Consider the following 13,700-nt stretch of genomic DNA (forward strand, 5'->3'; position numbering starts at 1 on the left):
AAGGTTGGTTTTTTGAGGAATGGGGTGATGACGGCAGATTTGAGAGTGGGGGGGCAGTACCTGAGGAGAGAGAACCATTAACAGTGTCAGCTAATATGGGATCCAGAAAAGGAAGTTGGGTGGTCAGCAGTTTGGTGGAAATAGTGTCGAGGGAGCAGTAAGTGGGTCTCATGGACAAGATGACTGTGGAGAGGTCATGAGGGGAGATTGGAGAGAAACTGGAGAAAGATGTGAGTTCAGGGCTCAGGAAGGGGGAAACCTTAGAGAAAGTTTGGCCCGGTGGGCTAGGGGAAGGAAGGGAAGTGGCAGAGGTAGCTGAACAGATGGTGTCAATCTTAGAGACAAAGAAGTCCATCAGCTCCTCATGCTTCTTGTCTGAGGTGAGGGTGGAGGAGACAGGGGAGATGGGTTTAAGAGGACGGTTAGCAGTGGAGAATAGAAGCTGGGGTTTTATCTTTTCATTCCAGAATTAATCTGGAATAGTGAGCATTTTGGCAAACGAGTGCAGGACCCGATAATGCTTTATGTGGTCCAGCCAGATCTGGCGGTAAATGGCTAAACCAGTTGTCCGCCATATCCATTCAAGTCTGCGTCCCTTGGACTTAAGGGAGTGAAGATGAGGGCCATACTAGAGAGAGTAATTGTTTTATTAGGGACTAGGGAATCAAAGGTGGTGGTGTGGGTGGGGTTGAGCAGATCGGTAGCTGCAGAAATGTCGTGGTGAATGGAGGGTCAAAGGCTGGACAGTTGGGATTTCGTAAGTGTAGTTGTAAGAGAGTTGGGAGAGAGCTTTTTCCAGGGGCGGACACAGGAGGAAGTAGGGTTGGGGGGTGGAGAAGGGGGATGTGGGTGGAGAGCGGTACGAGGAAGTGGTCAGAGATGGCCTTACCTGTGATTGACACAATGGGAGTAGCGAGGCCACGAGAGATGGCAAGGTCGAGGGGGTGGCCGTGAGTATGTGTTGGGGAGTTTACATGGAGGAAACTTCCTCTAAGGTTCCCCCCTGCCCTCGCCCTGAACTCACATCTTTCTCCAGTTTCTCTCCGATCTCCCCTCATGACCTCTCCGCGTTCATCTTGTCCATGAGACCCACTTCCTGCTCCCTCGACCCTATTCCCACCAAACTGCTGACCACCCAACTTCCCTGCATCCTAGGGTTTTAAAAGAGGTAGCTGCAGAGATATTAACCTTCCAGAATTCCCTAGATTCTAGAACAGTCATCAAGGATTGGAAGGTAGCAAACATAACCCCGCTATTTAAGAAAGGAGGAAGAGAAAAACCGGGGAACTATAGGCCAGTTAGCCTGATGAATTGAGGTGAAGGTTGAAATTACCGAGGATGAAAAGTCGCTCGGTGCAGAGGCTGAGGGGGGAAAGCAGTAAAGATATCTCGGAAATAAATTTTTTATGGTACTTAGGTGGGCGGTAGAGAACGAGAATTTTAAATGAGAGGTGAAAGGGGTGGAATAAGGTGAGATGCTCAAAGAAGGAGAAAGTGCCGGAGGAGTAGAGGGACAGACCAAGGTGTGATTTGGAGATGAGAGGCACACCGCCACCGCGGCAGTCTGAGCAGGGCAAGTGGCGGAAGATATAGTCAGGCGGGAAGGCTTCATTTAAGGGTAAGGTGTCATCACCCCTCAACCAAGTCTCCGTCAGGGCCATGATGTTGATGCAATCATCCACGATGAGCTCATGATGACAAGGGCCTTGTTCATAAGTGAATGGACATTCTGGAGGGAGATGCGGAGAGGGTCGGTGATGGCTGACCCATTGCAGCATCCACAGGGTCAGCGCTGGGGTGGGGTGTGAATTGGACGGGGAGGAGATTGGCAAGATTTGCCCCCAGTGGGTGCGCTGGGCAGGAAGGTCGGCAAGAGGGTAGGATGGGACAGTTGGGGTTTGATGTGCCAAATAACTGCCTGAATCCATGAGGTTAAAGCTTAAGACTAAAGGCTTTTATTAAGTAAGAACATGGCATCAAGTTAACACAGTCATCACCGACCCAGCCCTTGGTAGAACATTCCAGAAGAGGGGCAGGGCTAGGGAGGAGCATTAGTGGTTACACCAGTGGAACATTCCAGGCATTAACAAGTACAACAACAATACAAATGCCAGAACACAGAGTTATTACATCACATTCACCCCCTGCTATAGATTCAGTCTGTCAGGAGGTCTGATAATCCTCTGGGAATGACGTAACTCTTGCTGAGGCTCTTCCCGGAGTACTAACTCCAGTTCATTCGAATTCCCAGAATCATCAGTATTTTCCACACTGAGGGTTTGTGTCTCTGAAGGTCCAATACCACGATTGAAAACTCTACTCTCAGAGTCAAACTCTTTTCGAGCTCCAGCAGGTGCAAGATCTTTAATAGAGACCGTATCCTCTCGCCCATCCGGATATTGAATATACGCATACTGGGGATTAGCATGGAGGAGTTGTACTTCTTCCACCAGTGGATCAGTCTTGTGGCCTCTCACATATCTGCGCAACAACACAGGGCCCGTGGTCGTCAACCATGTGGGTAACATTACTCCGTTAGTAGCTTTTCTTGGAAAACTAAACATCCTTTCATGAGGGGTGGCATTCATCGCTGTACACAAAAGAGACCTTATGGAATGCAGCACGTCTGGCAGGACATCCTGCCAGCGAGAGGTCGGCAGGCCTCGCGACTTCAGAGACAGTACGATAGCCTTCCACACTGTCGGATTTTCTTTCTCGACCTGCCCATTACCACGAGGGTTATAGCTGGTAGTTCTACTCGTTGCAATCCCTTTCGATAGCAAAAACTGCCGCAATTCTTCGCTCATAAAGAAAGAACCCCTATCACTATGTATATAGTTAGGCATGCCAAACAAGGAAAATAGTTGGCAGAGGCATTTAATTACAACAGCACTAGTCACATCCGGACAGGGGATAACAAAAGGGAACCGAGAGTACTCGTCTATAATATTAAGAAAATAGACATTATGGTCGCTCAATGGAAGGGGACCTTTAAAATCGAGACTCAAACGCTCAAATGGTCGAGTTGCTTTAATAAGATGAGCTGGCTACGACGGCTTATAGAAGCGGAGTTTGCATTCAGCACAAACACGACAGGTTCTGGTCATTGTCCGGACCTCCTCAATAGAGTAGGGTAGATTGTGAGACTTAATGAAGTGGTTCATTCTGGTAACCCCAGGGTGGCAGAGTGCGTCGTGGAGACTTTGAAGCTTATCTGTACCTACACTAGCACATACTCCTCGTGACAAAGCATCCAATGGCTCATTAAATACTCCAGGCCTTTACTGAATATCATAGTCATATGTTGACAGTTCTATTCGCCATCTTAAAATCTTATCACTTTTGATCTTGCCTCTCTGCTTAGTATTGAACATAAAGGCCACAGATCGCTGGTCAGTAATAAGCGTAAAACGTTGGCCAGCGAGATAATGTCTCCAATACCTGACTGCTTCGATAATCGCCTGTGCTTCCTTTTCCACTGAAGAATGTCGGACTTCTGGTCCTTGCAATGTACGAGAGAAGAAAGCTACTGGTCTACCAGCTTGGTTAATAGTTGCTGCCAACGCAAAATCAGATGCATCACTTTCCACTTGAAAAGGGATCTTCTCATCCATGGCACATACCACTGCCTTCTCAATGTCCCGTTTGATATTAAGGAAAGCCTCCTGAGCTTCCGCCGATAGCAGAAAAGACATCGACTTAATAAGAGGTCGGACTTTATCTGAGTAGTTAGCCACCCACTGGGCATAGTACGAGAAGAATCCCAGACACCTTCTCAAAGCTTTTACAGTGTGAGGTAAAGGTAATTACTTAAGTGGGCGTAATCTTTCAGGATCTGGCCCGATTACCCCATTCTCCACAACGCAACCAAGAATACACAAACATGTAGTATTGAAGGTACACTTGTTTTCGTTGTAGGTCAGGTTTAACCTCTTTGCAGTCTCTAGGAACTTCGCGAGATTTTGATCATGCTCCCATTGGTTGCGCCCACAGATAGTAACATTGTCCAGGTATGGGAATGTTGCTTCCAACGCGTATTCATCCACCATACGATCCATCTCCCGTTGGAAGACGGATACCCCATTCGTCACTCCAAAGGGCACCCTAAGGAATTGGTACAGGCGCCCATTAGCTTCGAAGGCCGTATAAGGTCGGTCTTCTATTTTAATGGGGGGTAGATGGTAGGCAGACTTTAAATCAATGGTGGAGAACACGCGGTACTGAGCTATCTGGTTCACCATCTCAGAAATACGAGGCAAAGGATAGGCGTCTAATTGGGTATACAAGTTTATAGTCTGGCTATAATCGAGCACAAGACTTTTCTTTTCATTAGTTTTAACCACCACCACCTGGGCACGCCACGGGCTATTACTGTGTTCGATGATTCCCTCCCGTTGAAGCCTGTCCACTTCCTCTTTTATAAATGTTTTATCTTCTGAACTATACCGTCGACTCTTAGTCGCTATAGGCCTACAATTAGGAGCAAGGTTCGCGAACAAAGAAGGCAGACTTACTTTTAAAGTAGAACGGCCGCAGACTGTGAGTGGAGGCTGAGATCCACCATACTTAAGGGTAACGCTCTCATGCTGACACTGGAAGTCCAAGCCTAAAATTAAGTTCACACACAACTGAGGTAATATGAGGAGTTTAAAGTCCTTATACTCCGTATCCTTAACGGTCAATGTGACTTTACAATATCCAGTTACCTCCGAAGTAAGGGACTTGGATGCCATCACAATTTCACTTCGAGTAGGATACACCTTCAATGAACAGGAGTTAACAAGGTTGGGGTGTATAAAACTTTCAGTACTGCCACAGTCTATCAAACACCCAGTAGGACGACCATTAATCTTGATGTCCATCATAGATTTCGACAAGGAACATGGTATGGTCTGGTCAACCGTAGCCGAGGCTAGAGCAAAACGATGGGCGGCAGCAGAGAAGACATCGGGTACAGGATTACCCTTGCACGCTTTACTAAAATGTCCCCGTTTCTTACATTTAAAACAGGTAGCCTATCTGGCTGGGCATCTTTGCCTGGGGTACATAGATACATAGATACATAGAAGATAGGAGCAGGAGTAGGCCATTCGGCCCTTCGAAGCTGCTCCGCCATTCAATGAGATCATGGCTGATCATCCAAATTCAGTACCCGGTCCCTGCCGCCTCCCCATATCCCTTGATCCCTTTAGCCTTAAGAAATATATCCAACTCTTTCTTGAATATACTTAATGAACTGGCCTCCACCGCCCTCTGTGGCAGAGAATTCCACAGGTTCACCACTCTCTGGGTGAAGAAATTCCTCCTCATTTTAGTCCTAAATGGCTTACCCCTTATCCTTAGACTATGACCCCTGGTTCTGGACTCCCCGGCCATCAGAAACATCCTTCCTGCATCTAGTCTGTCCAGACCTGACAGAATTTTATAGGTTTCGATGAGATCCCCTCTCAATCTTCTAAACTCCAGTGAGTATAAGCCCAATCGACACAATCTCTCCTCATACGTCATTCCTGCCATCCCAGGTATCAGCCTGGTGAATCTTCGCTGCACTCCTTCCATGGCAAGAACGTCCTTCCTCGGGTAAGGCGACCAAAACTGCACACAATAATCAAGGTGTGGTCTCACCAAGGCCCTGTACAACTGCAGCAAGACATCCTTGTTCTTGTACTCGAACCCTCTTGCTACGAAGGCCAACATACCATTTGCCTTCTTAACCGCCTGCTGCACCTGCATGCTTACCTTCAGCGACTGGTGTACAAGAACACCCAGGTCTCTTTGCACTTCCCCTTCTCCCAATCTATTACCATTCAAATAATAATCTGCCTTCCTGTTTTTGCCACCAAAGTGGATAACCTCACATTTATCCACATTATAGTGCATTTGCCATGTTTCTGCCCAATCACCCAACCTGTCCAAATCGTGCTGGAGTTTCACGACATCCTCCTCACAGCATACCCTCCCCCCCAGCTTTGTGTCGTCTTCAAATTTGGAGATATTACATCCAATTCCCTCGTCCAGATCATTAATATATATTGTGAACAGCTGGGGTCCTAGGACCGATCACAGAATCACAGAAACCCCACAGTGCAGATAGAGGCCATTTCGGCCCATCGAGCCTGCACCGACACATATCCCACCCGATCCCCGTAACCCCTACACCAACACATGTCCCACCCTATCCCTGTAACCCCACGTATTTAATCCCCCTAACACTAAGGGTCAATTTATCATAGCCAATCAACCTAACCCGCACATCTTTGGACTGTGGGAGGAAACCGGAGCACCCGGAGAAAACCCACGCAAACACGGGGAGAATGTGCAAACTCCACACAGACAGTCGCCCGAGGCCGGATTCGAACCCGGGTCTCTGGCGCTGTGAGGCAACAGTGCTAACCACTAGTACTTCATAATCCTAATTAGTCCTTTCATTAATCTATTTACGCCAGGTATCTTTTGTCTACTCGCAGGCAATTACCCGAGGAATCCCTGGACGATTTCCTGCAGGACCTTAAGGCTTTGGCTAAGGATTGCAACTACAAGGCTGTCTCTGCCATAGTGTATCAGGAAGAAGCCATCTGCGATTCTTTCATATCTGGCCTCCGATCTAATTTAATCACCTATCAGAGTGAAACATAGAAACATAGAAGATAGGAGCAGGAGTAGGCCATTCGGCCCTTCGAGCCTGCTCCGCCATTCAATGAGATCATGGCTGATCACCCAAATTCAGTACCCTGTCCCTGCCTTCTCCCCATATCCCTTGATCCCTTTAGCCTTAAGAAATATATCCAACTCTTTCTTGAATATACTTAATGATCTGGACGAGGGAATTGGATGTAATATCTCCAAATTTGCAGATGACACAAAGCTGGGTGGGAGGGTATGCTGTGAGGAGGATGTCGTGAAACTCCAGCACGATTTGGACAGGTTGGGTGATTGGGCAGAAACATGGCAAATGCACTATAATGTGGATAAATGTGAGGTTATCCACTTTGGTGGCAAAAACAGGAAGGCAGATTATTATCCGAATGGCAATAGATTGGGAGAAGGGGAAGTGCAAAGAGACCTGGGTGTTCTTGTACACCAGTCACTGAAGGTAAGCATGCAGGTGCAGCAGGCGGTTAAGAAGGCAAATGGTATGTTGGCCTTCGTAGCAAGAGGGTTCGAGTTCAAGAACAAGGATGTCTTGCTGCAGTTGTACAGGGCCTTGGTGAGACCACACCTTGAGTATTGTGCGCAGTTTTGGTTGCCTTACCTGAGGAAGGACGTTCTTGCCATGGAGGGAGTGCAGCGAAGATTCACCAGGCTGATACCTGGGATGGCAGGGATGACGTATGAGGAGAGATTGTGTCGATTGGGCTTATACTCACTGGAGTTTAGAAGATTGAGAGGGGATCTCATCGAAACCTATAAAATTCTGTCAGGCCTGGACAGACTAGATGCAGGAAGGATGTTTCTGATGGCCGGGGAGTCCAGAACCAGGGGTCATAGTCTAAGGATAAGGGGTAAGCCATTTAGGACTGAAATGAGGAGGAATTTCTTCACCCAGAGAGTGGTGAACCTGTGGAATTCTCTGCCACAGAGGACGGTGGAAGCCAAATCGGGTGATGCAGATCCTTGCAGAATTCTGCGAGAATCAGTATCCCTTTACTCGTGCATACAAAGGTTTGTGCTAAAAGAAAGAGGATATTCCTTCTATTTAAACTACTTTGGTGATATTTTATATGACCTTTATGATTTTTACGGTATGCACCCAGTCATAAATTGGCATTTAATAGAATTTAAGATGTGTTTCTTTTACTTTTACATTTATTTTAAGAATGTGAATGGATAATATTAATTTTGGACATTTTTTCAATTTGTATTTACTGTAACAAAGATTTCCAAGTTTTAGCCCTAATTAGGCACCATATAGATGTGAATCCAGCGTGTTCATTAGGTTAAGGTGCATTGCTACAGATGTTGGCTTAGGTGCATTTTCCCACATTGGGCAAAGTCTCAGAAGCCTGTACATATATTATTGTCTGATGCATAACAACAGTATGCTAACTTTAACTTTGTAAATTCAATTGCTAAAATTCTTTGGGTACTTAATTTAAGCCTCGTTGCTGAAGTGTTAACAAATGGAGATATCAAGCTGTATGTCTAACCATGTAATTTGTGCAGATGTTTAATACTGATTTTGTGTTTTATTGAGCTTTTCTGATGTCTTAATGTTGCATTAGAAGCAAACAAACCATTTCGCTGTGGGCCCTTGGGATTCACAAAGTTATACAACAATCATGGAAATATTAAGGAATGTTTTAATGGATGTATGTTTCTCAAAAAAAAATCCCACACCCCACATATAATCACAGTCTGTGAAGGAAATTGTTTTCTGTTTCCTAAATCAATTACCCTTTATCCTTCGTTTAACTTATTCAGGTTACTAGATGGGATGCATGATGAACATACTGTCATTCAGCTGTATGTAAATGAGCTTGTGAACAACTCCCGGTCAGTAACAGAGACCAAACTTTTATCTTATTGAGTAGACTCTGACACTGAGCTAACTGCTTAATAGGATGTATTTAGTCCATTTAGATTACATTAGTGCTGGGTCTGTGAGTTTAACAATTAATGTGTGAGTATCCTTTTTGTTGGCTTGAAGTAACATAGCTTTCTAATTACTGTTATATTATCTAATGAATGTGGAAAAGGATCACCTAATCAAAATACCATGTGGCAGAGGAAACCATGTTCAAAAATTGTATACAATCCTGAGGGGTCAAGTCATTTTACAGAACAATATTTAAAAATCCTATAGTCTTAAAAGTAAATATATTTTATAGATTTAATATTCCAAAATAACATCAAAATATCATTGACTATTCTTAAAAGGAATGAATTGAGGATAATTTGAATCATATCTTTACTTTTATTGGCACATCCCCATTAAAAGGTAGTATGATAGTGAAAAGCAATTGTATATCAATACCATGGGATGTGGGTTCCAGATGTTTCCTGTGGTGTATGTGCCTTTAAGAGCCCCAGGTGTGCGTAATGCCGGTAATTGCCACTTGAGCTATATAAGCCTGTGTATTGTGTATATCCTTTAGAAACCCCCCCCAGACTTGCTTAGTAAATACCTATGAACCAACTCCTGTCTTCAGTGTCTTTATCTACACACGGACACTACAGTGGCGACGAAGTGGAAACGGACTTACCTGCAATTCGGCAGCACCTCAAGGACATCGATTCCTCCAGCGTCCAGAAGACTCAAGGAAGTAAGAGAAACTGCGGTTTCACCAGCTGGCCAAGCTGGTGACAGGTACTGCGCTAATCCTTCCTGGGCGTCAGGCTGGAGCTCCAGCGGCGGGCTCTACAGCTGAGACAGGCAGCGAAATCGGAGGCAAGCAATAACGGACTGGGAGGGTGCACTCGAGAGACGGCCGGCGCGGCAAGCAGGTCAGCGTTTAGACCTCCGTCGGGAACGAGTCTCCAACAGTGAATAAACGGAAACCACAGTAAAACAGCGTTGTTATCGGTAGCAGCGGCGGGAAAGCGCGGGAAAGCGCCATATCGTTGCTACAGAGAGAAGAAAAAAAAGCGCGGGAAGCGCCATATCTTTTCTGAAATGCCTAAATCTGGTAATATTGAGGCTTTTGATGGCGAAATAGAAGATTGGACCACATACGTGGAAAGAGTAGAGGTTTATTGCACTGCAAATGGAATAACAGATGAAAAAAAAGCTTCAGTACTTCTGAACTTAATGGGCGCGAAGACATACGGGCTGTTACGAAATTTAATCACTCCAGCCAAACCAAAGGACAAGACTTTTAAAGAAATTGTTGATACCTTGCAGGAGCATTTAAACCCAACACCGCTGCTGATAGTGGAACGATTCAAGTTCTTCAAGAGAAATCAACACAAGAATGAAAGTAACGCTGATTACCTAACCGAATTAAGAAAGCTATCAAAGTATTGCCAATTCGGAGCAGGACTATCGGATTATCTTCGAGACAAATTTGTTTGCGGTCTCTTAAGTGAAGGAACACAAAAAAGACTGCTTTCTGAAAAAGATTTAACATTGGACAAAGCTTTCAGTATGGCTGTATCATACGAAGCAGCAGCAAAAGGAGCTGCAGAGATACAACAAGAGACACAGGACTTCGGCACCCATAAAATGACACAGGAGTTCGGAAGATGTTATCGCTGCGGCAGATCCACCCATAACCAGAGGGACTGCTGGTTCAAGGGCAAAGCATGCAGGCAATGTGGTAAGATTGGACACATTGCACGGGTATGCCAATCTGGACAAAATAAATCCACTGACAGAAAACAAAAAATCAATAAAGAAAAGTACAGGAAGGTACAAATGATGACGGACAATAGCTCCGAAGACCAGAATAGCGATAGCGACTCCGGAAACAAGAGACTAAGCTGTCTCAAATTACATAATGTACTTGCCAAAGAGGATTACCAAACCATTTGGGTTACCCTCACAATAGCAGGGTCCCCAGTTAAAATGGAGCTAGATACAGGATCAGCTCTAACCGTAATAAATCGACGAGATTACGAGAGGCTATTTTCGCATATACCTCTAAAAGACACATCCGTTATCTTAAAAACATATACGGGGCAGAAAGTCTACCCCAAAGGAAAAATAAGGGTGCCTGTGGTATACAACGGCAAAGAAATACAAAAGTTGTATTTATACATTCTACAAGATGGTGGTCCACCGTTGTTGGGACGTGAATGGATAAGGAAGATACGTTTAGACTGGCACTCCATTCAGGCACTGACGGTGACCAGTAAGGAAAAAAACAATGATGACATCATACCTGAACGATTAAAAGACATCTTGGCCAACGCCAAAGAAGTGTTTCAAGAGAAACTAGGAACCTTGAAAGGCATCACCGCCTCAATAAAAGTGGAAGATACAGCAATTCCAAAAATTTTTAAGGCAAGACCGGTGCCATACGCAATACGTCTGGCAGTCGAGGCAGAGCTGAAGAATTTGGAAAAGGCAGGCGTATTATCCAAAATAGATTGGAGCGAATGGGCAACACCCATCGTTCCAGTCATGAAAAAAAGCATTGAAAAATAACTGAGGAACAGAAAAAAATTTGCATCTGTGGGGACTTCAAGGTGACTGTAAACCCGGTCCTTCACACGGTACAGTATCCTCTTCCGAGGATAGAAGATATTTTCGCCTCACTATCCGGAGGGAAACGTTTCACAAAAATTGACTTGGCACAAGCATATCTACAGATGGAGGTTGAGGAGACCTCTAAAAAGTATCTCACAATAAACACACACAAAGGCCTGTACCAGTACAATCGACTGGTTTTTGGAATAGCATCAGCTCCAGCTATCTGGCAAAGAGCTATGGAGCAAGTCCTGCAAGGGATTCCGGAGACTCAATGCTACCTAGACGACATCCTTGTAACAGGAGAAAACGACAACGAGCACCTTGCCAATTTGGAGCAGGTGCTCACTAGGCTGAAAGAACGGGGCCTACGAGCAAATCGCCCCAAGTGCGAATTTTTCCAAAATCAGATATCATATTGTGGCCACATAATTAATAAGGAAGGGTTGCATAAGTCACCTGAAAAAATTGAAGCAGTTATAAAAGCCCCAGCACCTGAAAATGTTTCACAATTAAGGTCATTCCTGGGATTAATAAATTACTATCATAAATTTTTACCGAACTTATCAACTATTCTACACCCTCTTAATGATCTCCTACAGACAGGAGTGATTTGGAAATGGAACGAAGACTGTAAACGTGCCTTCCATAAATGTAAAGACTTAATCACATCCGAGAAAATTTTGGCTCATTACAACCCATCACTACCAATCAGACTGGCGTGCGATGCGTCCCCTTACGGCATCGGAGCGGTATTGTCCCATAGATTCCCTGATGGCTCGGAACGGCCGATAGCTTTTGCGTCACGCTCATTGAACTCAGCTGAGCGTAACTATGCTCAGATAGACAGGGAAGCACTCAGCCTGGTATGGGGAGTGAAGAAATTCAACCATTACCTACACGGACAAAAATTTACCTTGCTGACTGACCATCAACCCCTCATCTCCATATTCAACCCTAAAAAAGGTGTCCCCATTATGACGGCACAAAGACTACAGAGATGGTCCCTTTTTCTAGGGGCACACCAATACAACATTGAATACAAAGGGTCAAAACAGCATGGGAATGCTGACGGTTTATCACGCCTACCGTTGCCAACGATAGAAGAGGCACCTACAGTAGACCCAGTAGAGATATTCCACTCTACCATACTGGAATGTCTACCGGTGACAAATTCTGCCATGAAAGGGAGACAAGAAATGACCCTACTCTCTCACGGGTCTACGATTTAACAGTGAAGGGATGGCCAGCACATGGCGAACCACTGTTGCCAGCATTCTCGCAAAGAAGAGAACAGCTGTCGGTGTGCCGAGGAACCTTGATGTGTGGATCCAGAGTGGTGATTCCACCCAAACTCCAGGATAAAGTGCTAAAGGAGCTTCACGAGGGGCATCTGGGTGGAGTGAAAATGAAGAACCTAGCTAGGGCGTTTGTATGGTGGCCAGGTATCGATGGAGACATCGAAGACATGACCAAGAGCTGCCTAGGATGCCAGAAGGTCCAAAATGCTCCGCCACAGGCCCCTCTACATCCATGGGAGTGGCCCTCATCTCCCTGGCAAAGGGTGCACATCGACTTTGCTGGTCCATTTATGGACTCGATGTTCTTAATCGCAGTTGATGCACACTCCAAGTGGCCGGAGGTAATAAAGATGCCCTCCACCACCACGGAAAAAACCATCACAGTATTAAGGACCATATTTGCCAGGAATGGGCTGCCGGAGCAGATATGTTCTGATAATGGACCGCAATTTGTGTCCGAAGAATTCAGAAAGTTCTTAAAGAACAATTGGGTAAAGCACTACACGTCCGCCCCATACCATCCCGCCACCAATGGATTGGCTGAAAGGTTTGTCCAGACCTTCAAGAAGGCCATCAAGGCCATGGGTAATGAAGACATAAAACTTCAGCACAAGGTGGATAACTTCTTATTTGCATATAGGAATGCAACGCATATGGTTACTAACCAAACTCCCGCCATGATGTTCTACAATAGAAACCTAAGATGCCGGCTGGATTTGGTCAAGCCCAACATCCGAAGGGACGTGGAGAACCGGCAGTTTCAGGGCATGAATGAAAGGCCAACTAGGGCCTTCCAGATAGGCCAACCGGTTTTGGCCTGGGACTACCGTACCGAGAAATGGCAGCCTGGAACTATCTGCACACGATTAGGACCACTGATGTATACCGTGGACATCGGAGACAGCATAATAAGGCGCCATGCTGACCAAATCATCAAGTCATCCGAAAAGGGACAACCTACACCACCACTCTATACATCTAACGATGAAGTAGAGATACCCATATCTACCTCCGATCCGGTGATACTGGAGCCCGATGAACCCGACACTGGCCTTCAAGCCGAATCAGCCTTGCCAGAAGAACCTACTACGCCACCAGAAACTACTACACCCCCGAGGCGTTATCCGGACCGAGTCAGGAAGCCTCATGAGAGACTAACTTATAATTAATTAATACAGCAATGTATATTATTTTGCATATAACATGTAATTAATAATTACTTAAAATATGATGTACTAGTTAGCTAGAAGGGGAGCAATTGTGGTGTATGT

At 45.4% G+C, this 13,700-nt stretch overlaps 1 protein-coding gene across 14 annotated transcripts in view; it reads left to right on the forward strand.

Moving 5' to 3' along the window:
• The window catches only part of dtna (dystrobrevin, alpha), a 364,320-nt gene that overhangs the window by 229,193 nt on the left and 121,427 nt on the right, over positions 1-13,700 (forward strand). For 8 of the 14 annotated variants that reach the window (XR_015079004.1, XR_015079005.1, XM_085992861.1 and 5 more), the window contains exon 11: positions 8,422-8,493. The exons of the other annotated variants lie outside the window; for them this stretch is intronic. Coding sequence is in view for 6 of the 8 variants with exons in the window: in XM_085992861.1 (XP_085848987.1) it covers positions 8,422-8,493 (72 nt within the window). In the remaining 2 variants the exon portion in view is untranslated. The remainder of the gene's footprint in view (positions 1-8,421; positions 8,494-13,700) is intronic. 14 annotated transcript variants of the gene reach the window in all.

The sequence above is a fragment of the Somniosus microcephalus genome, chromosome 7, assembly GCF_052327205.1.
Source record: "Somniosus microcephalus isolate GS21.2 chromosome 7, FLI_Smic_1.0, whole genome shotgun sequence".
In the NCBI taxonomy this organism is placed as follows: domain Eukaryota; kingdom Metazoa; phylum Chordata; class Chondrichthyes; order Squaliformes; family Somniosidae; genus Somniosus; species Somniosus microcephalus.